Consider the following 27,206-nt stretch of genomic DNA (forward strand, 5'->3'; position numbering starts at 1 on the left):
GTTTATTTCTGAACTGTTTTTGCATTAAAGAAATGATTTATTCATTCAGCTCAATAAATATTTGAGTATATACTGCTTACCTCGTTGCTAAATCAGATTGTGTAATGGTGATATTCTTACTAATCTTATCTTTTATTAGTAAGCAATAAATATGTGCATAAAACCCAGTGCCATCAAGTCAGTTTCGACTCATAAAAACCCACTGCCGTTGAGTCGTTTCCAACTCTAGCAACCCTATAACATAGGAATAAAAAAACTGGAAAAGTGAAAATCAAGAGATTAATAGCAATTATCAATAAATGGTGGAATCGGGGATAATTTTTCCTCTTTTTACTGATTTGTAGTTTCTGTATTTTCTACAGCAAACATATCAGTTTACACTAAAAAAAAAAAATTCCAATAAATAAAAATGAGGGAGAATGATTAAATATAGATAACTTAATATTCTATACTAAAGATATTTAGGATATTTTCCAACTCGCAAAAAAAAAAATTAACTTAATTGATCACAAAGTAATTTTCAAATATAAGAAGGAACCTTTGAGTTCCTTCTCAATGATGAAATCTTTGAGGTTTATTTTTAATAAGGTGCCTGTTTAAAAATCTAACAGTGACACTCCTGTCTTGTTATCTGTACTGGAACTGTGAGGAGAAAAGAGGTGTTTTTCAAGCCGATGGGTTTCTGTGCTTAAGCATCTGAAATGGTATATTTTGTCTCCTATTGTTTTTTCTTTTCTTCAAGGAAAGGTTTTAACAGTTACCACTACTCTACTGGGAAACATACTAAAATCCTGCTAGTTACGGGACAAATTTGCACTTAAGTGATATCTTTGGACATTTTTAGAAAATTCTCATATTAGAACCTTACATGTGCTGTCAACAGTTCCCAAATTAGCCTGGATATTTTAACTGACTTCATCAAAACTTTAAAGCCAGAAGAACTCCTTGCGTGAACCAAAATAAAAATTAAGAGGTCTTAAACCAAACCAAACCCACTACCATCCAGCTGATTGCTACAAGGTAGAACTACCGCATGGGGTGTTCAAGGCTGTAATCTTTACGGAAGCAGGCTGCCACATCTTTCTCCTGCAGAGCAGCTGGTGGTTCCAGCTGCCACCTTTTTGGTTAGCAGTGAGCACTTAACTGCTATACCACAAGGGCACCTTCTTAAAAGAAAAGCAGCTTTAAAATATGTTTTGAGGTAAATAGCAATTAAAACTGTAAGATTATAACTCATGTTTCTCATTTTTCTACCAAACAGCTTAAAATAGTTGAAGTATCTGACTGTCAAGCATGAATTGTAGACTAGGGCTACAAGCAAATAAGAATACAGGACACCCAGTTACATTTGAATTTCAAATAAACAATGAATAATTTTTAATAAAAATATGCCCCATGCAGTATTTTAATGGGACATACTTATTCTATAGGGTCTCTGTCATCAATTCAATGGCAATGAGTTTGTTTTTGTTTTTTTTATGGTTTATTCTAAAAAGTTATTCATTGTTTATCTACAATTCAAATGTAACTAGGTGTCCTGTATTTTATGTGACAACCCTACTTAGTAGACAAGACATGTAGGTACAAAGAAGAAAGGAAATACTATTTTTCCTCTAAAAAAATTTTTTTGTGAGAGAACATCAGAAATTCTTCTTAGAAATAAAAGAAAATAACATATGGAAAATGTTTTCCAGGCTGTAAAATAGTATAAATATAAAATAATAATATATGGACAGTCTTCTAAAGTAGGTACTGGAATGCTAAATCGATTCTATACCCTCCTTTCCATTGGTTTCCAAATTCTTAATACTAAAGTTATCATTTGGCTTACTTAGAAATGATCATAAAGCATTCATATATTTTTAAGGATGTGATATTATTACAGCAATTCAAGAAATATAACTCCTAAATTAAGATTATAAGTCGACCAAAATAATTCCTTGAACCTGTCTGACATTTACTGGTTAAGAGTTTAAAAGTAAGTTATGATTTTGGAAGTAATGTTTAGAAATATGTGGATTTTTTTTTTTTTTTTCTCATTGGCCTTCTCAGTCAGTACTGCTCATCAAAACTGCAGTACAAGCCACATATGTAATTTTAAATTTTCTAGTAGCCACATAAAATGTAAAAAAGAAACTGTTGTATATTTTACTCTCACAGCACACTACAATTTAGAGAAGCCTCATTTCAGGTGCTCCATAGCCACACATGCCTAGTGGCTACCATAGTGGATAGTGCAACTCTAGCGGCCATTCACCTGCTCTAATACTCATTGCTGGGTATGAGAGGAGATGGTAATTCCAGGCACCCTGGAATATCAGTTGTTTATTCACCTAAATCAGATATATATTTCCAGACTTCATCATATTTAATTAAAATGTGCAATATGAGTTTGTGGTCTGTATCTGTTTTGGGCATGCAGTATTTATATCTTTTCCAGACTCAAAAATATCATGCTTGAAGCTTGAATTCTGTCAACGAGCCAATGTGCAATTTCAGTTCAATGTGCATCCAACTTTTTTTGAGTGTCTACTACATGTCACAGTTGGAATAAACATGTTTAATCTGTGGATTCAGATATCTCAGTTATTTACTAAACTTCTGTGTTGTAGGTACTATATTGAGGTTAAAAGGTGCAATCCTGAGAATGGCATTCCTGGATACCACAGGCTGCCTAGTACCACCTGCATATGAACCCTGGAGAGAACACAATGTTCCTGAAGAAAAGGATGAAAAGGAGAAGTTGAAAAAACGGCGGCCTGTCTCAGTATCCCCCTCCTCTTCTCAGGAAATTAGTGAAAACCAGTATGCAGTGATATGTTCTGAAAAGCAAGCAAAAGTAATCTCACTGCCAACCCAGAACTGTGTTTATAAGCAAAACATTACAGAGACCTCATTTGTACTTCGTGGAGATATTGTGGCATTGAGTAACAGTATCTGCCTTGCGTGTTTCTGTGCCAACGGACATATTATGACTTTTAGGTAAGAATTAGATAATTTTCTTAATATAGAGTTAGCATTCCTCCCTCACATCAGAATTTCACAGAATTTTATTTGGTTTGAAAGAAACAGCTTTTATTTATTGCAGTTTCGTGTACTGAGAGTTTATTTTATTCAGCTAAATTGTTCACCTCTGTTGTTTAAGAATACAAACTGAATAATAAGGCTTCTAAGGTCCTCAGCATTTTTACCTTCTGTAATACTTTATTCAAGACTAAAGACTACCTTGGTTATTATTAACAAGTTTTTTTTTCCCCCCTCAAGTTTGCCAAGTTTAAGGCCTCTATTGGATGTGTATTACTTGCCACTTACCAATATGCGGATAGCCAGAACGTTCTGCTTCACCAACAATGGACAAGCACTGTATCTTGTTTCACCAACAGAAATCCAGAGACTGACTTACAGTCAAGAGACCTGTGAAAATCTTCAGGTAAATAGCAAAAATTTACCTGAAGTATTCTCTTGTTGTTAGCTGCCATCAAGTCGGCCCCTAACTCAGTTACAGAGTAAAACTGCTCCATGGGGTTTTCTTGGCTGTAATCTTTATGGAAGCAGATCGCCAGGGCTTTTCTTCCGCATTGTCCTTAAACCCATTGCTGTCAAGTCGATTACAACTCACAGCGACTCTATAGAACAGAGTAGAATTGCCCCATAGGGTTTCCAGGAGCACCTGGTGGATTCAAACTGCCGACCCCTTGTTTGGCAGGTGTAGCTCTTAACCACTGTGCTACCAGGGCCCCTGCATTGCCCCTGGGTGGGTTCAAGCCTCCAGCCTTTCAGTTAGCAGCTGACTGAAAACCACTTGTGCCACTCAGGCTCTGAAGTATTCTCTAAAATGCCCTTAACTATTCATCCCTTACACTTAAAGGAGCTTACAAAAGAGTCTCCATGAGAAAATCTAAGACCTTTTACTGAGAATTAGAACGTGTGCCTTGAGATGCTTATGGTAAAAGTGTCCTCATCAGATACTTGTAATAAGAGTGACTTCATTTTATCAATCCAGTCTTTACAGAGATGTCAAAGAAATACAAAATGTTACATTCATTTTGTACCCATTCTACACATTGAAGTAGCCCTTGTGGCACAGGGGTTAAGCACTCAACTGCTAACTGAAAAAGGTCAGTGGCCTTCCATAAAGATTTAACACCATTGCCTTCTAGTAAATTCCAATTCATAGCAACCCTATAGGACAGAGTAGAATTGCCCCATAGGGTTTCCAGGGCTATAATCTTTACGGAAGCAGATTGCCACATCATTCTCCCACGGAATGGCTAGTGGGCTTGAACCACCAACTTTTCCGTTAGGCAATTGCTTAAGCACTGTACCACCGGCGTTCCCCATAAAGAAAACAGCCTTGGAAGCCCTATGAGGCAGTTCTACCCTGTCCTATAGGGTCATGATAAGTTGGAATCGACTCAAAGGCAATGGGTTTTTTTGTTTTTATTTTCTCCACATTGACTAAATACATATAAAGACCAAACGCGTTGCCATCCAGTCGATTCCAACTCATACCAAAGCTATAGGACAGAGTAAAACTGCCCCAAGGAGTTTCCAAGGGGCAGCTGGTGGAGTCAAACTGCTGACCTTTTTGGTGAGCAGCCAAGCTCTTAACCACTGTGCCACCAGGGCTCCAAATACATGTATAAAAAAAATACATGTGAAAAATAAAGATTTTTTTAAAGTTCTTTTTAAAGCAGTATGTTAATGTAAAAGTAATTTTATCTATTTTAGTGCAAATTATGTTATCCCTTTTCAGATACTCTGTATTCACAAGGATGTGCATAAGTATGAGAAGAAATAAGATGTGCAAATTTTTCCTCTAAATGTTAGACTACAGAGCCTTTAAATCAAGAGCTGTCTTTTGTAATATTTGAGTACTGATGTGCTTGCATGTTTGTATTAGAAATGAACAGTTTAGCTTCACCTTCTAAAATAAAAGTATTCTTGCATTATTGAGCTCAAATATGAATTGATATTTAGAAGAAGCCACTATCTAAAGGGACCTCATAGTGAAATTTTTTACAATTAATTAGGCCTATTTTACTTGTTTGTAAATTTATATTGTGGTTTATTATTTAGAACACGAGCTTTAGAGTCAAGAAGACTGTTCAAGTCCAACCCTTGCTAATGACACAATTACATAACCTTGGACAAGTTACTTAATGTGTCTGAGCTTTATCATCTTTAAAATTAGGTCAAAAATAATACCCATCTCACAGGGCATGTATGGATTAAAGGACACAAGGTACATGAAGTGTTTAGCATCGTACCTGGTACAGAGTATGTGCTTAGCAAATGTTGTTAGGTGTTATTGTTGTTTTTTTCAAGGAAGTATACCTATACTGGAAAATTAGTCCTGAATAATAATGCTATAAACCTTGAGATTAAAACAAAATTGTTGTTGTTAGTTGGCATTGACTTGATTCCAACTGTGGCAACCCCGTGTGTGTATGTCAGAGTAGAACTGTGCTCCATAGGGTTTTCAAGGCTGTGACCTTTCAAAAGCAGATTGCCAGGATTGTTTTCCAAGGCACCCCTGGGTTGGTTCAGACAGCCAACCTAATGAGCTCTCTTAATCATTTGTACCATCTAGTGACTCCTAAAACAAAATTACATATCTTATATTTTAGATTTAAATTTCCCAATTTACATTTGAATAAATTTTTTTCTAAGATTCCTAAGTTTCTAAGTTAAAATGTTGCTTTTTACAGGAAAGATAAACTTTAAAATTTTTCTTTAGTGTTTGTTTTCAGTAGTAAAGTGTTATTTTCAGAAAAAATATGGATAATTATATATATTCTTAACTCATTTTAATCTGAAATGTGGTCATAGTTCAACATATTCGGAATTGTAAACTTCATCACTTTTTTGGAATCAGTTTATTCTGTCCATTGGTCAATTTTTCAGTCTTATTTTTCTTTAATAAAAATCAATAGAAGCTGCAGTAAACCTTATCTATTTCCTTTTAAATGAAATGGCCTTTTAGTACTAAACTCAGTTTATTTTAGAAGTATCTGTTATATGCCTTCATGATACAAAGATAAATGAAAAATGGCCTCTTTGAGGAGTTTGTGATAGAACGTTTTCTTTGGACAATATTGACATTTTATTTACCACTATGTTTCCACTACCTATAAAAAATTCCTTCATGAAAATTTGTTGAAAGAATACCATGAACTTAATAAATATTATTCTTTAGTTCCCAGAGTGTTCTTTTACACTGGGCATTCATTTAACTTTAACCAAAAAAATAGATACCTGTGAAATTAATGGAGCTTCTAGTCAAGATAGAGTAACTGGGACTGGTTGAACCCTCCAGCCTGAAACAACCAAAAATAAATAAATAGCAAACAAAATACATGAGACAGGAATTTTCAAGACTCTAGATATCAGGCAACAGAAGAAAGTAATCCCTGAGAAATAGGAAACAAAGGATATGAGCCCTACAATTGCCCCAACTTTAATGCCTTGACAGAGTTTCTAGGACATGGCACAGGGAGAAGGAGCTGAGACAAAGCCTGACAGACTTCCTGAGCTGAAAAGATGGAACTGAGAGTCTGGGCAGACCGAGTCAGTTAGAGTTCTTAGAACAAAGTACTAGAGAAGAGAGAGCTACACAGAGAGAAAACCCTAGAAATTTGCAGAATGTCCTCCAAGAGTACTCTGTAGAATACTGTTCAGCACATGCATATGAGGAAACTCTCTGACTAGAGAAAGAGCCATCTGAAACGATTAGAGGGAACCATGCCTGCTGCTTGTAGAGGGCCAGGAGCAGTACCTGTTTTCAACAGTCAGACTGGGAGAACTCTTAATTGATAGGTGTATTAGTTTCTTGCGGCTACTGTAACAAATTACCATTAACTTGATGGCCTAAAAAGCAGAAGTATTTATCTCTTAAAGTTCTGGAGGCCATAAGTCCAAAATCAGTTTATACTGAACCAAAGCCAAGATGCTGGCCGTGCTGTGCTTCCTCCCAAGGCTCTAGGGACAAACCCATCCCTTGCACCTTCCAGCTTCTGGTGGCTGCCAGCTTTCCTTAACTTGTGGCCACATCACTCTAATCTTTCCCTCCATGGGCACATCACCCCCTCCTCTTCTGTGTGTTTCAAATCTGCCTCTGCTTCTGTTTCTTGTAAGCACACTTGTAATTGGATTTAGAGTTAACATGGATAAAACAGGGTAATCTCCCCATGTCAAGATCCTTACCTTATTCACATCTGCAAAGACCCTTTTTAATTATAAGGTAATATCTACAGGTTTTTTTTTAGGGATTAGTACCTGATATTTTGAATGGCCATTAGTCAGTCTACTATGATACAGAATTGAATAAAGTACTTAGGAAGGTGTAACCTCATCACTAGTTAGTGCAAGGTTGAACACTGCTCCAGACCTGCCTAATATAAAAGCAAGACCCAAAAGGATCAAACAGTTTCCTAGTATCTCAAGGAAATCAAAAATATCCTGCACCAAAAAGTAAAATTCACAACATCTGGCATCCAAACAAAGATTACCAGCCATGTAAAGACACAAAAACAACCCTTAATAAGAAGACTAATCAATCAGTAGAAACTAACCCAGAAAAAAAAAAAAAAGGAGCATAGATATTAGAATTAGCACAGAAGGACATTAAAATAGTTACTGAATTGTATTCTAGGTGTTCAGAAAGTTAAGTAGAGACATAGAATATATAAAAGAGACAAAGTTGAACTTCTAGAGATGAAAAACTAGTGTTTTGAGATGAAAAATTACACTGGATGGGGTTAACAGCAAATTAGACATTACAGAAGAAAAGATGAGTGAAATTGAAAGCATAGCGTTAGAACAGATTATTAAGTGTTTAAAATTAGGGGCAAATATTTTACACTAAAATACCTATATTAGAAAAGAAGAAAAATCTCAAACCAATGACCTTAGCTTCCACCTTAATAAGCTGAAAAAAGAAGAGAAACTTAAATTAAGCAGAAGAAAGAAAATAATAAATATTCAAGTGGAAATTATTGAAAAGAAAAACAAAAAAGTAGGAAAAAAATCAATGAAGCCAAAAGCAAGTTCTTAGAGAATATCAATAAAATTTATAAACTTCTAGCCAGATTAATTACAAAGAGAGAAGATAAAAAATACAAATGTCAAGAATGAGAGAAATAACATTACTATAACCCACTGCCATTAAATCAGTTCCAACTCATAGTAACCCCATAGAATTTCCAAGGCTGTAAATCTTTATGGAAGCAGACTGCCACATCTTTCTCCCATGAAACTACTGGTGGTTTCAAACCTCCGACCTTTTGGTTACTATAGATTCTACAAATATTAAAAGGATAATAAGGGAATAAAGTAAAACAGTTGAACAGAAGAGTTCAAAGGGCTGTTCAAGAAGACTAAGCATTATAATGAAATGTACAAAGACCTGGAGTTAGAAAACCAAAAGAAAAGAACACCCTAAACATTTCTCAAGCTGAAAGAACTTAAGAAAAAATTCAAGCCTCGAATTGCAGTCGTGAAGGATTCTATGGGCAAAATATTGAATGACTCAGGAAGCATCAAAAGAAGATAGAAGGAATACACAGAATCATTGTACCAAAAAGAATTGGTTGATATTCAGTTATTTCGGGAGGTAGCATATAATCCAGAACCATAGTTTTGGAGGAAGAAGTCCAACCTGCACGGAAGGCACTGGTGAAAAACAAGGCTCCAGGAATTGGCTTGAATTCCAGAACTGACGAATACCAATTGAAGTATTTCAACAAACAGATGCAGCACTGGATTTGCTCACTCGTCTGTGCCTAGAAATTTGGAAGACAGCTACCGGGCCAACCAACTGGAAGAGATCCATATTTGTACCCATTCCAAAGGTGATCCAACAGAATGCTGAAATTATCAAAGAGCCAAGAGCAGAGCACATCCTTTAGACCCAGGATTTCTGTGTTGAGAAGCTCCTAGACCAGGGGAAGATTGATGACAAGGACCTTCCTCCAAAGCTGACACAAGGCGAAAGCCCTCTCCTGGAACTGGCTTCCTGAATTCGGACTCCTAGCCTCCTAGACTGTGAGAGAATAAATTTCTGTTTGTTAAAGCCATCCACTTGTGGTATTTCTGTTATAGCAGCAGTAGATACCTAAGACACCATGATTTTTCAGTTACCTCATACACATGGGAAAGCTGGACAATGAATAAGGAAGACCAAAGGAAAGTTGGTGCCTATGAATTATGGTGTGGGTGAAGAATATTGACTTTACCATGGACTGCCAGAAGAACGAACAAGTCTACCTTGGAAGAAGTACAGCCAGAGTGCTCCCTGGAAGCGAGGATGGCAAGATTTCATCTCACGTACTTTGGACATGTTATCAGGAGGGACCAGTCCCTGGAGAAGGGACATCATGCTTGGTAAGGTAGATGATCGGTGAAAAAGAGGAAGACACTTGAGGAGATAGGTTGACACAGTGGCTGCAACAAGAAACAAACATAGCAATGACTGTGAGGATTGCACAGGAGTGGGCAGTGTTTTGTTCTGTTGTACATAGGGTTGCTATGAGTCAGAACTGACTCAGTGGCACCTAGCAATAACAAGAGAATATTATGAACACCCTTATGCCGATAAATTCCAAAACTTAGATAAAATGGACAAATACTTTGGAAGACACAAGTTTCTAAATCTCACTCAAGAAGAAATAAAGTAATCTTATTTATAATAAGATAATCTATACCTATTAAAGAACTTGAAATTGAGGTTAAAAACCTTGAGCAAATAAAATTTCAAGCCCAAATGGCTTCACTGGTGAATTCTACCAACATTTGACAAAGAAATATCGATCAGGCCACAAAGAGTTCTGCACAAACTCAAAAAATTGAAGCAGGGAGAATACTTCACAACTGATTCTATGAAGCAAGCATTACCCTGATACCAAAACAGACAAAGGCATCGCAATAAAAGAAAACCATATGTAGACCAATATTGCTTATGAATATAGATGCAAAAATTCTAAACAAAACTTTAGAAAATTGAGTCTAACAGTTTATTAAAAGAATAAAGCATTGTGACCAAATGTAGTTTATCTCACAAATGCAGGGTTGGCTTAACATATGAAAATCAATCAGTGTAATTTACCAAACTAAGAAAAGCATTTGACAAAATCCAACATTCATCGCTGACTTAAAAAAACTCGGCAAACTAAAAGTAGAAAGATACCTAACACATCTTAGAAAAACCTGCACTTAACTGTTGTTGTGTAACATCAACTTAATGATGAAATACTGAATTCTTTCTTCCTATGATTTTTATGATCAGGAACAAGAAAAGAATGTTTGCTCTCACCACTCCCATTCAACAGTGCATTTAAGGGTCTAGCCAATCATCCAAGAAAAGGAAAGGAAAGGCGTCCCGAATAAAAAAGTAATGCTGTCTTTCTTCATAGATGACATGATTACCTGGATTGAAAATCTCATGGAATCTTAAAAAAAAAAAAAAAAAAAGCTAATAGAACTGATAAGTGTGTTTTAACAAGGTTGCAAAGAAACAAGCAGCAAATTAGTCTTAGTGAATTTAGTCTTAGGAACTTCTTATTTGGCTTAGTTGGTATGTACTAGATTTGGTCATTTGAAATAATGCTCATTGGTTGTGAATCTCAACAGGTAGTGTTATAAGCTTAAGTTAAAGAGTTTGCAGTGGTGGTTTTCTGAATTATAGTTTAGTGACCCTAAAACTTTAACAATTATAATTTGTTTTGATTTTGAAGGAAATGTTGGGTGAACTCTTCACTCCTGTAGAAACACCTGAAGCACCAAACAGGGGATTCTTTAAAGGCCTATTTGGAGGTGGTGCACAGTCTCTAGATAGAGAAGAACTATGTAAGTTAATTTATTTAATTTGAACAATATATCTATGAAACAAACAAGCCATATAAGTTTTTCATATGTGTGTAAGTTATTGTACTTTTTTTCCTTTTTAATGTGACATAATTAATATACTCATGTTTTAACAAAATACATGGAATTATTTTTTGTCATTCTGTCCCAAATCAGGAAAATGTATTACTCAGGGAACCAAAATTCATTAATTTCAGATGGCTATAAAGAAGTATTCACAACATTAAATGAGTAATTTGGACATTATTTTCTTTATTTTTATTAAATGTTATGTTCATTATTATTTTAATTCTATGACTACCTTTAATTGATGACCTTAACTTGAAAAAGTTTTTACTTAAACCTTTATCTTACAAAACCTTGAAAACTATTCTCATTGCACGAGAAGGTTATTTAAAATAGCATCTAGCTCATTTACTACCTTCCATTAATTGACATAAAATAATTGGTCTTTGAAGGAACTGATGAATTAATGAATGTTTGACCCTTTTTCCAAATAGGAGTTCTTAGCAATCCTTGGGAAACCCTGGTGGCATAGTGGTTAAGTGCTACGGCTGCTAACCAAAAGGTTAGCAGTTCGAATCCGCCAGGCGCTCCTTGGAAGCTCTATGGGGCAGTTCCACTCTGTCCTGTAGGGTCGCTATGAGTCAGAATCAACTTGACGGCAGTGGGTGGGTTTTTTATCAATCCTTGAGTGTTTTGTTCCTTTTTGTTTGTTTATTTTTTCTCCCTTTTTCTTTTTTTTGCTGAAATATTAGAGTTTTGGTTTTATGTTTGACTAAATAAAAACTGAAATGTTAAATAACTGTAGGTAGCAGTGGAGTTTCATTTAAAAAAAACTTATTTGAATGATTGCTCCATAATTTTAATTCAGTTAAATGAAGACTGTTTTTCAAATCATGATGGCTAGATAATTTGGAATAACATTCTCATTAAGGTCAATTAATAAAGCTATATAAGATTTTTTTTAAATACACATACATAATATACACATTGTTACTGTTGTTGTTAGGTGCCATAGAGTCGGCTCTGACTCATAGTGACCTTATGTGCAACAGGATGACACACTGCACCATCCTCACAATGGTTGTTATGCTTGAGCCCCTTGTTGCAGCCACTGTGTCAATCCATCTCGTTAAGGGTGTTCCTCTTTTTTGCTGACCGTATCCATGTCCTTCTTCTGATAACATGTCCAAAGTATGTGAGATGTAGTCTCACCAACCTTCCTTCTAAGGAGCATTCTGGCTGTACTTCCAAGACAGATTTGTTCGTTCTTTTGGCAGTCCATGGCATAGTCAATATTCTTCGCCAACACCACAATTCAAAGGCATCAGTTCTTCTTGCATCTTTCGTATTCATCATCCAGCCCTGGCATCCATATGAAGCGATTGAAAACACTGTGGTTTGGGTCAGGCACACCTTAGTCTTCAAGGAGACATCTTTGCTTTTTTAATACCTTAAAGAGGTCTTTTGCAGCACATTTGCCTAATGCAATGGGTCATTTGATTTCTTGACTGCTGCTTCCATGGCTGTTGATTGTGGATCCAAGTAAAATGAAATTCTTGACAACTTCAATCTTTTTTCCGTTTATCATGATGTTGCTTACTGGTCCATTTGGAGGATTTGTATTTTCTTTATGTTGCGGTGTAATCCATACTGAAGGCTGTGGTCTTTGATCTTCTTCAGTAAGTGCTTCAAGTCCTCTTCACTTTCAGCAAGCAAGGCTATGTCATTTGCATATCGCAGGTTGTAATGAGTCTTCCTCCAATCCTAACACCACGTTCTTCTTCATATAGTCCAGCTTCTTGGATTATTTGCTGCCCAGCATACAGGGTGAATAGGTATGGTGAAAGGATACAACCCTGATGCACCCCTTTCCTGACTTTAAACCACTCAGTATCCCCTTGTTCTGTTTGAACGACTGCCTCTTGATCTATGTACAGGTTCCTCATGAGCATAATTAAGTGTTCTGGAATTTGCATTCTTTGCAATGTTATCCATAATTTGTTATGATCCATTTGTTATGACTGTGCCTTTGCATACTCAATAAGACAGAAGTAAACTTCTTTCAGGTATTCTCTGCTTTCTGCCAGGATCCATCTGACATCAGCAATGACATCCCTTCATTCCATGCCCTCATCTGAATCCAACTTGAATTTCTGGCAGTTCCCTGTCAATATACTGCTGCAGCTACTTTTGAATAATCTTCAGCAAAATTTTACTGGATGTGATATACACATTTAATTCTTTAAAATATCAAAGAGCTAATAATATAGTAAGCAGAGTGTCCACAAAGGAGGTTTGGGAACTCAGAGTGGTGAGTCTGGCAATTTTGGGCTACTTTTTCCCTGGAGTATTTTGGTAATCTGGAGTAGGAGGCTAAGATACTAAACTTTGCTGAGGACTAGCAGGTTGAGCACTGGCAAGGATAGAGATCCTGATAAATAACTCCCGCTATTTGCAGGGACTCCAAAGGGCTGCAGCTTATGAGTAAACGTGAACTGGAAGTAAATCAGCCCACACACACACAGGCACATAACTTTCAGCTTGGCTTCAAGTTATCTGAGTGGCACAGAAAAACTTCAACCTTGATTAAGATTTTTCCAGACTGCTAGAACCCTCAGCACCTAGCAAAAGCAAATGAAAATGGTCTTTGAAGGAATGTAACATATTCTAAGGTCTCAAATTATTTTTACAAATAATTTTTCAAGCATGTATAGCCACAGATTATCAGGAAGACAAGGAATTAACACCATGAACAATAAAACAACAGAATTAACTGAAGCAGAATCACAAGGACTTCAGATATTGGAGTTGTCAGAAATAGTCTATAAAGTAATTGTGCATATTGTGTTCAACATGACAAATACCATGCCTGAAAATTTTATCAAGGAACTGAAAGATAGGTCAGAAGAAATTATCCGGAATGTAGCACAGAGAAACAAAAGATGTAAAATACAGAGGAGGGTATAGAAGACATGGATGTTGCCTTCAGAAGAGCCAGCATACATGGTGATATAGGATGGTGACCCAAGAGACGTGTGATTATACACTGGGGACAGGAAAAATGACAGAGGAGGTTTCAGTGTTCATGTGCTGAGGTCTGAATCACAGAAGGCAAAGAGATAATGGTGTTGGCGGTGGTGGGAGAGAAGGCAGACACAGTCAGCTGTATGTGGAAATACAGCCACCATAGCAGTGCTATAAATCAACCGGAAATTCAAGGGAGTGCTGTAGAATGAGAAGACAAGAAAAATCAAATTAGATCTGGAGAATTAAGAATTTTACAGAATTAGGAAGAGAAACAGTGGTACCTCCAAATATAAGATGTAAAGAAAGAATATAATAACTGGAAATAAAAAGCCAGAAATACTCCTGTTTAATCTCCCTAAGGTGGTGCAGTGGTTAAGTGTTCAGCTGCAAACCACAAAGTCAGCAGTTTGAGTCCAGCAGCTGCTCCTTAGAAACCATATGGGGCAGTTTTATTCTGTCCTGGAGGGCCACTAAGAGTTGGAATTGACTTGACAGCAACAGGTTTGGTTTTTTTCTTTGGTAGGGTTCAATTTATCAGTAAAATATGGCATCCTAGTAGTAGTTCTACTACAGAGGCCATTTGTTTGGATAGCTTAAAAGATTAGTGAGCAGCAGCAATGATCCTCCACAAAGTATTGTTACCATTTCAAGCACAAGTGACAGCCTGAGTATTAGATGACCCACAAGGTGCTATGGTTGCAAATCTGTAGGTCAACACTGAGAAATGATCAAACAGTTCGACACTGGACATATTTAAATGTGCCTGAGCTCCATTTTCTACTCCAGGAAGCACATACAATAGTAACACAACCTGTGTATTTTGACAAGAATGCAGTAATACTGAACTTGTCTTCAAAATTAAGGCATATAGCAACTGCGACAAAATTACTTCTCAGTAACTGTGGCATGCACCTTCTTGAACAGCAACAACATCACTTATATTTAGATTCTTTTAAACTCCCATTCTTGCAGAATAATATTATCTAGATAACATTGGAGACTTAAAAATAAAAACTTTTGTTTTTTAAATAAAGCTAATCTTTTTTAATTGTTTTTTAATGTAAGAGAATGTCTTCATGACCATGTAGTAGGGAAGGACTTTCTAAGCTACAAAAAACACTAATCATGAAGGAAAAGATTGGTAGATTTGACCACATGAGAAACTGGTGTTTCAAAAGACAGTGAAAAGGCAAACATAAAGGACAAAAGACAAGCCACAAGAGGTGAAGATATTTGAGATAGATAGATCGTATATATCAAAAGTTTTATGTCCGGAATATATGAAGAACTTCTACAAGTTAATAAAAACACAGACAATCTGGTAGAAAAACGAGCGAAAGATTTGAGTGGGCATTTAACAAGAGGTAATACAAATGGCCACTAAATGTATGAAAAGTTGCTTGGGGAAGTTCAAATCAAAGCCACACGGAGATACATTCACCAGATTAGTTCACATTTTAAAATCTAATAATAACGTTTGCAAGGATCTGGAGTAATGGGAACTTTTCTGCACTGCCGAGTGTATAAATTGGTACAGGTATTTTGCAGTGTACTTTGACATTATCTAGGAAATTTGAAGATGTGCATACCCTTATGAGTCAGCAGTTCCACTCCTAGGAATATGTCCTACAGAAATATATGCTATAACAATATATAAAAAGGATGATACACCATGACTAAGTGGGATTTATCCCAAGAATGCAAGATTGTTCAGCATACAAAAAACATACTAATAGAATATTGCATCATTTTAATAGAATTAATGATGAAAACCACATGATCATCCCAATATATGCAAAAAATACTTGACAAATTCCAACACCATTTCATGATAAAAGCACTCAACAACCACTCAAGGAATAATAGGGAACTACCTCCACCTGGCACAGGGCATATATATTAAAAAAAAAAAAAAAAAGCCATAGCTAATACAGCAGTGGTTAACAGTTTAGCTGCTAACCAAAAGGTCAGCGGTTTGAATCCACCAGTCACTCCTTGGAATTTCTCTGGGGCAGTTCTACTCTGTCCTATAAGGTCACTATGAGTTGGAATCTACTCAGCAGCAAAGGGTGTTTTGTTTTGTTTTGTTTTGTGCTTTGAAAGACCAAAAGCTTTCCCCATAAGAACAGGAACTCAAGACCGGAATATCTGCTTTCACCACTCCCATTCAGCATTATACTGGAGGTTCTAGCACAGGCAATTAGGTGAGGGAGAAAAAAGGAAGGAAGAAAAGACATGTGTATTGGAATGGAAGAAGTAAAACTATCCATTTATTTGCAGATGACATGGCCTTGTGCATAGAATCCACAGGGAGAAAAAAAATCCTAGTGTAACTAATAAATGAGTTTAACAAGGTTGGAGGATACAAAATCAATATAAAATATTTGCTTTTCTAAACACTAGTAGTCAACAATCTAAAAATGAAATTAAAAAAAACAATTGCATTTAGCATAGCATCAAAAAGGTAAAATAGGAATAAATTTAACTTAAGAAGTTCAGTACTTGTGTGCTAAAAATGATATAAAACATTAAAGGAATTAATACATAAATAAATGGAATGACATAATACCATGTTCACGGACTGAAAGACTATTGTTAAGGTGGCAGTAGTCCCCAAATTGATCTACATATTCAATGCAATTTCTGTCAAAATCTCCACTGGCTTTTTTTTTTTTTTTTTTTTTCAGAAATCAACAAGCTACTTCTAAAATTCATATGGAAATGAAAAGGATGTAGAATAGCCACATTATTTTTCCTTAATAAATAAATAAAAGAAAGTTGGAGGACTCACAGTTTCCAGTTTCAAAACTTACTACAAGACTACAGAAATTAAGACAGTATAGTACTGGCATGGGGTAGACATGATATCAGTGAAGTAGAATTTAGAGTCCACAAGTAAGCCCATACATTCACAGTCAGTTTATTTTTTAAAAGAATGTCAAAGCAGTTCAATGTGGAAAGAATAACCTTTTCAGCAAATGGTACTGGACCAATAGGATAAAAAAAATAATAAAACCAACCAAACCCAGTGCTGTCGAGTCGATTCCGACTCATAGCAACCCTACAGGACAGAGTAGGTTAGCCATATGCAAAAGAATGATGTTTGGCACCTACCTTGCACCATATACAAAAATTAACTCTAAAGTGGGTCAGAGACCTCAATGTAAGAGCTAAAACTATTAAACATGTAAAAGAAAAAATATATTTAAGTTGGACTTCACCAAAATTAAAACATTTGTGCTTCAAAGGGCATAAGCAAGAAAAATGAAAAGACAACTCAGAATGAAAGAACATATTTGCAAATCATATATATGATATCCACCATGCATCTGTCAGTTTGTCATACTGTGGGGTTTGTGTGTTGCTGTGATGCTGGAAACTATGCCACCAGTATTCAAATACCAGCAGGGTCACCCATGACGGACAGGTTTCAACTGAGCTTCCAGACTAAGACAGACAGGAAGAAGGACCTGGAGGTCTACTTCTGAGAAGAATTACAGTGAAAACCTTATATATAGCAGCGGAACATTGTCTGATATACTGCCAGAAGATGGATCCCTCAGGTTGGAAGGCACTCAAATTACGACTGGGGAAGAGCCACCTCAAAGTAGAGTTGACCTAATGATGTGGATGGAGTCAAGCTTTCAGGACCTTCATTTGCTGATGTGGCATGACTCAGAATGAGAAGAAACACCTGTAAACATTCATTAATAATAGGAGCATGGAATGTACAAAATATGAATCTAGGAAAATTGGAAATCATCAAAAATGAAATGGAACACATAAAGATTGATATCTCAGGCATTAGTGAGCTGAAACGGAGTGGTAATGGGCATTTTCAATCAGACAATCATATGGTCTTCTATGCCAGGAATGACAAATTGAAGAGGAATGGCGTTGGATTCATCATGAAAAAGAACATTTCAAGATCTATACTACAGTCCTGTCATTGATAGGATAATATCCATATACCTGCAAGAAAGACCAGTTAATACGATGGTTATTCAAATTTACGCACCAACCACTAAGGCCAAAGATGAAGAAACTGAAGATTTTTACCAACTTCTGCAGTCTGAAATTGATCCAACATGCAATCAGGATGTACTGATAATTACTGGTGATTGGAATTTGAAAGTTGGAAACAAAGAAGAAAGATCGGCAATTGGAAAATATGGCCTTGGTGATAGAAGTGATGCTGGAGATCACATGATAGAATTTTGCAAGACCAATGACTTCTTCATTTCAAATATCTCTTTTCAACAACATAAACAGCAACTGTACACGTGGACCTAGCCAGATGGAATACACAGAAATCAAATCAACTACATCTGTGGAAAGAGACAATGGAAAAGCTCAATATCATCAGTCAGAATAAGGCCAGGAGCGACTGCAGATCAGACCATCAATTACTCATCTGCAAGTTCAAATTGAAGCTGAAGAAAATTAGAACAAGCCCAGGAGAGCCAAAGTACGACTTTGAGAATATCCTACCTGAATTTAGAGGCCATCTCAAGAATAGATTTGACACGTTGAACAGTAATGACTGAAGACCAGACAAGTTGTGGAATGACATTAAGGACATCATGCATGAAGAAAGCAAGAGGTCATTAAAAAGACAGAAGAGAAAGAAAAGACCTAATTGGATGTCAGAGGAAACTCTGAAACTTGCTCTTTAACATCAAGTAGCTAAAGCAGAAGGAAAAATGATGATGTAAAAGAGCTGAACAGAAGATTTCAAAGGGTGGCTCCAGAAGACAAAGTATTATGATGACATGTGCAAAGACCTGGAGATAGAAAGCCAAAGGGGAAGAATGGCATTTCTCAAGGTGAAAGAACTGAAGAAAAAGTTCAAGCCTCCAGTTGCAAAACTGAAGGATTCTACAGGGAAAGTATTAAAGGACACAGGAAGCATCAAAAGAAGATGGAAGGAATACACAGACGTGCTATACCAAAAAGAATTGGTCGATGTTCAGTCATTTCAGGAGGTAACATATGATCAGGAACCCATGGTAATGCAGGAAGAAACCCAAATGGCACTGAAGGCATTGGCGAAAAACAAGGCTCCGGGAGTTGACGGAATACCAATTGAGATGTTTCAACAAATGGATGCAGCTCTGGAAGTGCTCGCTACTCTATGCCAGGAAATTTGGAAGACAGCTATCTGGCCAACTGGAAGAGATCCATATTTATGCCTATTCCCAAGAAAGGTGATCCAACCAAATGTGGAAATTATAGAACAATATCATTTATATCACACCAAGCAAAATTTTGCTGAAGATCATTCAAAAACGGCTGCAGCAGTGTATCGACAGGGAACTTCCAGAAGTTGAGGCCGGTTTCAGAAGAGGACGTGGAACCAGGGATATCATTGCTGATGTCAGATGGATCCTGGCTGAAAGCAGAGAATACCAGAAGGATGTTTACCCGTGTTTTATTGACTATGCAAAGGCATTCGACTGTGTGGATCATAACAAACTATGGATAACACTGTGAAGAATGGGAATTCCAGAACACTTATGCTCATGAGGAATCTGTACGTGGATCAAGAGGCAGCTGTTTGTACAGAACAAGGGGATACTGCATGGTTTAAAGTCAGGAAAAGTGTGTGTCGGGGTTGTATCCTTTTACCATACCTATTCAATCTGTATGCTGAGCAAATAATCTGAGATGCTGGACTATATGAAGAAAAATGGGGCATCAGGATAGGAGGACTCATTAACAACCTGTGTTACGCAGATGACACAATCTTGCTTGCTGAAAGTGAAGAGGACATGAAGCGCTTACTGATAAAGATCAAAGGCCACAGCTTTCAGTGTGGATTATACCTCAACATAAAGAAAACACAAATCCTCAAAACTGGACCAATAAGCAACATCATGAAAAATGGAGAAAAGATTGTGGTTGTCAAGGATTTCATGGTCAATCAATGACCTTGAAAGCAGCAGTCAAGAAATCAAATGACACATTGCATTGGGCAAATTGGTTACAAAAGACCTCTTTAAAGTGTTGAAAAGCTAAGATGTCATCTTGAGGACTAAGGTGTGCCTGACTGTGAAGGCTGGGGAGGTGAATAAGGAAGACCAAAGAAGAATTGACGCCTTCGAATTGTGATGTTGGCAAAGAATATTGAATATTCTGCCAAAAGAACCAACAAATATATGTCTTGGAAGAAGTACAGCCAGAACGTTCCTTGGAAGCAAGTTTGGCAAGACTATGTCTCACATACTTTGCACATGTTATCAGGAAGGATCAGTCCCTCGAGAAGGACATCATGCTTAATAAGAAGAGGGGCAGCGAAAAAGAGGAAGACCCTCAATGAGATGGAGTGACACAGTGGCTGCAACAATGGGCTCAAGCATAGCAACAATTGTGAGGATGGTGCAGGACCAGGCAGTGTTTCATTCTGTTGTGCATAGGGTTGCTGTGAGTTGGAACTGACTCAATGGCAGCTCACAACAAAAACAACATTGCTGATATATCTGATTTCTAATAGGGTCTAATATCCAGAAGATATAAAAACTTTTAGAACTCAATACAATAAAAAGACAAATAGCCCAATTTAAAAATGGGCAGAGGATTCAAATAGACATTTCTCTGAAGAAGATATACAAATGTTCAAGATATACATAAAAAGATGTTAAACATCATTAGTCAATAAGAAAACACAAAGCAAACTACAGTGAGATACCACTTCACACCCACTAGGATGAGCAATAACAAGTGTTGGCATGAATATGGAAAAATTGAAATCCTCATGCACTGTTGGTAGGTATGTAAAATGGTACAGCTGCTTTGGAAAACTGACACTTCCTCAAAAAGTTAAACAGAGTTACCATGTGGCCCAGCAATTCCACTTCTAAGTGTGTAACCAAGAGAATTGAATTATATGTCCATATAAACATTTGTACAGATGTTCACAGCAGCATCATCTAGAATATCCAAAAATATGGAAACAATTCAAATGCCTGTCATCTGATGAATGGATAAACCAAGTGTGGTATATCCATCAAGTCGGTTCCCCTGTACAATGCAACTAAACACTGCCTGGTCATGCGCCATCATCACAATCATTGCTATGTTTGAGCCCCTTGTTGCAGCCACTATGTCACTTCATCTTGTTGAGGGTCTTCCTCTTTTTCTCTGACCCTCTACTTTGCCAAGCATAATGTCCTTTTCCAGGGACTGGTAACTCCTGATGACATGTCCATAGTATATGAGATCCTCACTTCCAAGGAACACTCTGGCTGTACTTCTTCCAAGACAGGCTTGTTCATTCTTTTGGCAGTCCATGGTATATTCAGCATTTTTTCCAACACTAATTGAAAGGCATCAATTTTTCTTCTGTCTTCCTTATTTATTGTCCAGCTTTCCGCATGCATACAAGGTGATTGAAAATACCATGGCTTGGGTCAGGTGCACCTTAGTCCTCAAAGTGATGTCTTTGGTTTTTAACAATATAAAGAGGTCTTTTGCAACAGATTTGCCCAAAGCGTTATATCATTTGATTTCTTGACTGCTGCTTCCATGGTCATTAATTATAAAGTAAAATGAAATCCTTGACAACTTCAGTATTTTCTTCGTTTATCATGATGTTGCTTATTGGTCCAGGTATGAGTATTTTTATTTTCTTTATGTTGAGGTGTAATCCATACTGAAGGCTATAGTCTTTGATCTTCATCAGCAACTGCTTCAAGTCCTCTTCGCTTTCAGCAACCAAGGCTGTGTCATCTGCATATCGCAGGTAGTTAATGAGCCTTCATCCTATCCTGATGCCCCATTCTTCTTCATATAGTCCTGCTTCTTGGATTATTTTGTTCAGCATACAGATTGAATAGATATGGTGAAAGGTACAACCCTGATGCACACATTTTCTGATTTTAAACTGCACAATATCCCCTTGTTCTGTTGGAATGACTACCACCTGATCTGTGTACAGGTGTCTCATGGGAACTGTCATGGATTGAATTATGTCCCCCCAAAAATGTGTGTATCAACTTGGGTAGACCATGATTCCCAGTATTCTGTGGTTGTCCTCTATTTTGTGATTGTAATTTTATGTTGAGAGCATTAGGGTGGGATTGTAACACCATCCTTACACAGGTCACCCCTCTGAGCCAGTGTAAAGGGAATTTCCCTGGGGTGTGGCCTGCACCACCTTTTATATCTCAAGAGATAAAAGGAAAAGGAAGGAAGCAGAGAGTTGGGGACCTCATACTACCAAGAAAATAGCACTAGGAGCAGAGCGCATCCTTTGGCCACAGGGCCCCTGCACCTGAGAAGCTCCTCAACCAGGGGAAGATTGAGGATAAGGACCTTCCTCCAGAGATGACAGAGAGAAAAAGCCTTCCCCTGGAGCCGACACCCTGAATTTGGACTTGTAACCTACTAGACTGTGAGAGAATAAATTTCTGTTTGTTAAAGCCATCCACTTGTGATATTTCTGTTATAGCAGTACTGGATGACTAAGACAGGCACAATTAAGTGTTCTGGAATTCCCATTCTTCCCAGTGTCATTCATGATTTGTTATGATTTACACAGTCAAATGCCTTAGCATAGTCAATAAAACACAGGTAAACTTCTTTCTGGTATTCTCTGCTTTCAGCCGGGATCCATCTGACATCAGCAGTGATGGCTCTCATTCCAGGTTCTCTTCTGAATCTGGCCTGAATTTCTGGCAGTTCCCTGTTAGTGTACTGCTGCAGTTGCTTTTAAATTATCTTCAGCATTTTACTTGTGTGTGATATTGATGATATTGTTCGATAATCTCTGCATTCTGTTTGGATCACCTTTCTTTGGAATGGGCACAAATATGGATCTTTTCCAGTCTTTTGGCCAGGTAGCTGTCTTGCAAATTTCTTGACACAGACAAGTGAGCATTTCCAATGTTGCATCCATTTGTAGAAACATCTCAACTGGTTTTCCATCTATTCCTGGAGCCTTGTTTTTCGCCAGTGCCGTCAGTGCAGCTTGGAGTTCTTCCTTCAGTACCATTGGTTCTGGATCATATGCTGTCTCCTGAAATGGCTGAACATTGACCAGTTGTTTTTGGTACGGCGACTCTGTAGTCCTTCCATCTTCTTTTGGTGTTCCCTGCATCATTCAGTTTTTTGCCCATAAAATCCTTCAGGATTGCAGTTCGAGGTTTGACTTTTTTCTTCAGTTCTTTCAGCTTGATAAATGCCAAGCGTGTTCTTCCCTTTTATGTTTCTAACTCCAGGTCTTTGCACATGTCATTATAATACTTCACTTTGTTTTCTTGAGCTGCCCTTTGAAATCTGTTCAGCTCTTTGACTTCATTATTTCTTCCTTTTGCTTTAGCATTCAAGAGCAAGTTTCAGAGTCACTTCTGACATTCATTTTGGTCTTTTCTTTTCTGTCTTTTTAATGATCTCTTGCTTTCCTCATGTATGATGTTCTTGATGTCATCCCACAACTCCTCTGGTCTTCAATCATTAGTGTTCAATGAATCAGATCTATTCCTGAGTTGGTCTCTAAATTTGGGTGTACCCTGTAGTTGTACTTCGGCTCTCGTGGATGTGTGTGAATTTTCTTCAGCTTCAAGTTGAGTTTTTTACTTAACTTAAACTTATATGAGCAATCGATGATCTGTTCTGCAGTTGGCTCCAGGCCTTGTTTTAACTGATGATATTGAGCTACTCCACCGTCTCTTTCCACAGATTGTATTTGATTAGATTCCTGTGTATTCCTTCTGGCAAGGTCTGCGTGTATAGTCACCATTTATTTTGTGGAAAAGAGCATTTCCTATGAATAGATCGTTGGTCTTCCAGAATTCTGTCATGCGATCTCCGGTGTTCTTTCTGTCACCAAGGCCATATTTTCCAATTACTTATCCTTCTTCTTTGTTTCCAGCTTTCTCATTCCAGTCACCAGTAATTATCAATGCAACTTGATTGCATGTTTGGTCAATATCAGACTAAAGAAGTTGGTAAAAATCTTCAGTTTCTTCATCTTTGACCTTAATGGTTGGTGTGTAAATTTGAATAATAGTCATATTAACTAGTCTTTTTTGTATTGTTGTTACTGTTGTTAGGTGCCATCGTGTCAGTTCTGACTCACAGCAACCGTATGTACAACAGAATGAAGCACTGCCCGGTCCTGTGCCATTCCCACAGTTGTTACTATGCATGAGCTTATTGTTGCAGCCACTTTGTCACTCCGTTTTGCTGAGGGTCTTCCTCTTTTTCTCTGACCCTCCACTTTACCAAGCACAATGTCCCTCTCCAGGGACTGGTGCCTTCAGATAACATGTCTAAAGTATGTGAGATGATGTCTCACCATCCTTGCTTATAAGGAACATTCTGGCTGTACTTCTTCCAAGACAGGCCTTCCAAGTAGGCCTATTGATGTTATCCTATTACTGACAGTGTTGTATTTCAGGATAGATCTAGAAGTGTTTTTTTAGTTGATGAATGTAATGCCATTCCTCTTCAATTTGTCATTCCCATCATAGTAGACCATTTGATTGTGCGATTGAAAATGGCCAATACCAGTCCATTTTAGCTCATTAATGCCTAGAATATCCATCTTTATGGGTTCCATTTAATTTTTGATGACTTCCAATTTTCCTAGATTCATACTTTGTACATTCCATGTTCTGATTATTAATGGATGTTTGCAGCTGTTTCTTTGAGTCTCTTTGAGTCATGCCACATCAGCAAATGAAGGTCGCAAAAGCTTGGCTCCATCCACGTCACTAAGGTCAACTCTACTTTGAGGGGGCAGCTCTTCCTCAGCCGTATTTTGAGTGCCTTCTAACCTAAGGGGATCATCTTCTAGAACTGTGTCAGTGTCCTGCTGCTATTCATAAGGTTTTCATTGGCCATTTGTTTTACAATTAGATCATCAGGTTCTTCTTCGTGGTCTATCTTAGTCTGGAAGCTCAGCTGAAACCTGTCCATTGTGGGTGACCCTGCTGGTATTTGAAATACCGGTGGCTTAGCTTCCAGCATCACAGCAACATCCAAGCCACCATGGTCCAACAAACTGACAGATGAGTGGTGGATTTTTTTTTTTAATTAATGTTATGTAAATTGATGTCATATGCCCATTATTCTTTTCAAAAAATAATTACCAGTATCTTCTTTGCGTGAGCCCTGCTGTATGAACTAGTATGGAATAGAATATTTATTAATATACATTGTGCTTTTGCATGTTTGAAGATTATAAAACAAAAAAACATATTATAAAATGAAATATACAAATATTTCAATTAAATTGTAACTGGATCTAAATATTTTAATGCAATCACATTGTAAGATTTCGTATTAATGAAGTTTTCATTTTTTGAGTTGTTACTGTTTTCATTTCTCAAATGCATTCAGTTGGCGAATCATCCTCAGGCAAGGCTTCAAGGAGTCTTGCGCAACATATACCTGGTCCTGGCAGCATTGAAGGCGTGAAAGGGGCAGCATCTGGAGTTGTTGGTGAATTAGCTCGAGCCAGGTTGGCGCTAGATGAAAGGGGTCAGAAACTTAGTGACCTGGAAGAAAGAACTGCAGCTATGTTATCAAGTGCAGATTCATTTTCTAAACATGCACATGAGGTATGTCTATCAAATAGGTATTTAAACAAAAGCCTCTAGGTAAAGCAAGTATGGAAATTATTGTATTTTTATAGCTGTTCCCTTTTTACACGTATGAATTTTCGGGTATTCTTTATACAATTGCGTAGTTGTGATTTTTGCCACCAGAGGGAACTATTAAAACAATTATGGCTCAGTAGCCTTTAATCTCTTTCCTGAAGTTTCATTATAAATTTTAAAGAAACCTGCTCACCTTCAGGCTCTTTGTAGACAAAAGCCAGCAGCTTTGCAACTAGGGAATTCTGTAACAATATTTAATTTTCCCAAGATCTGGCATATTCTGACCTATATTTTTATTAGTTCTTTTAGTACATCAGAGCATCTTAAACACCTCAGAGTCTACTATCAGCTTTTCCTAGAGAAAGAGATAATATACCTCCTTGGCTCTCCCAGGTAGATATAAATAACTAAAATTGGCGGACATTTTCCTTCAAATAAACAATATTAAATTGACTAATCCATACATAGAAGAAGCAAGCTACATTTTCCAACACATTAATTTTGTTGGACCCAGGAAGTCATGAGGGAACTTAAAAACAGATTCTCTAAAGTAGGGATTAAAAAACCAAACACGTCCCCATCAAGTCAGTTGCCACTCATAGCAACCCTATAGGACAGAGTAGAACTGCCCCATAGGGTTCCCAAGGAGTGGCTGGTGAATTCGAACTGCCAGCCTTTTGGTGAGCAGCCATAGCTCGTCATAGCTCTTAACCACTGTGCCACCAGGGCTCCAAAGTAGGAATTAGGGATCCTTAACTACCTATCAATGTGTTTTGTTGTCCAGCATAGTGCCTTTAAAAGTTGTATTTAAATGCCTTTAGATAGAATACTTTTTTTTTTTCTTGACACGGGTCTGCCACTCCCTGATGTTCTACACGCGATTTCACATACTTAGTGACTAGCCTGACTCATGAGGACGTTTTGTTACCTGAAGAAAGTTATTTTTATACTTGAGCAACCAGTCAGTAATAACTCTTCTTTAAATCTTTCAATCAAAAGTCATTTTTTCCTTGCTCAAGGATGCTGAAACCTAGAATGCATTAAAGAGGTCATTTGGTCTGGGAGATACTTTTTTAGAGATTGGAAGAGATTCAGAAATCCTTTGTGACTAGTTTTATTACACCCATAAAAAAAAAAAAAAAGACACCTCAAATATGGGCTAGTGGCCTTCAGTCTGGGTAAAGACTTTTATTGTCTTAGCCCTGCCCCAGTCTCTGGCTGTGCAGTGGTTTAAGCAGTCAGCTGCTACCCAAAAAGTTTGTCTTTCAGACTCACCAGCCACACTGTGGGAGAAAGATACGGCAGTCTGCTTCTGTGAACGTTATAGCCTTATCCACTCTGTGGGGCAGTTCTGCTCCGTCCTGTAGGGTCGCTGTGAGTCAGACTGGACTCGACGACCACGGGTTTTAAACCCGAACCTGACTGTGTGATCTTTAAGGTATATCACACTTCAGTCAATTTCAGAATATATCCACACTCTAAATATCTACCAAAGAGCTCAATCTCAAATGGATAGAAGTGCTAGTCGGTTTTTTTTTTTTTTTCCACCAGATGTTCTTAAGCCATATTTGAGAATCTAAAGAAAGCAATACACTGAGATGGTTAAGACCATGAGTTCTTATATCAGAGGACCTGGGCTTAAATCCCAGTTTGAGCACTGTCTTATCTTGAGTAACCCCCTGTAAGCCTCAGTTTCTTCATATACAA

General features: G+C 37.3%; 1 protein-coding gene across 4 annotated transcripts in view; it reads left to right on the plus strand.

Annotated features, from left to right (window-relative positions):
• STXBP5 (syntaxin binding protein 5) overlaps positions 1 to 27,206 on the plus strand; it is a 207,520-nt gene that overhangs the window by 175,624 nt on the left and 4,690 nt on the right. For 3 of the 4 annotated variants that reach the window (XM_049903167.1, XM_049903176.1, XM_049903180.1), the window contains 4 exons: positions 2,613 to 2,982; positions 3,265 to 3,430; positions 10,734 to 10,845; positions 25,240 to 25,460. In XM_049903167.1, the coding sequence (XP_049759124.1) occupies positions 2,613 to 2,982; positions 3,265 to 3,430; positions 10,734 to 10,845; positions 25,240 to 25,460 (869 nt within the window). Of the gene's footprint in view, positions 1 to 2,612; positions 2,983 to 3,264; positions 3,431 to 10,733; positions 10,846 to 24,756; positions 24,995 to 25,239; positions 25,461 to 27,206 lie in introns of those variants that run through there. The other variant, XM_049903181.1, reaches the window with a different exon arrangement.

The sequence above is a fragment of the Elephas maximus genome, chromosome 1 (assembly GCF_024166365.1).
Source record: "Elephas maximus indicus isolate mEleMax1 chromosome 1, mEleMax1 primary haplotype, whole genome shotgun sequence".
Classification (NCBI taxonomy): Eukaryota; Metazoa; Chordata; class Mammalia; order Proboscidea; family Elephantidae; genus Elephas; species Elephas maximus.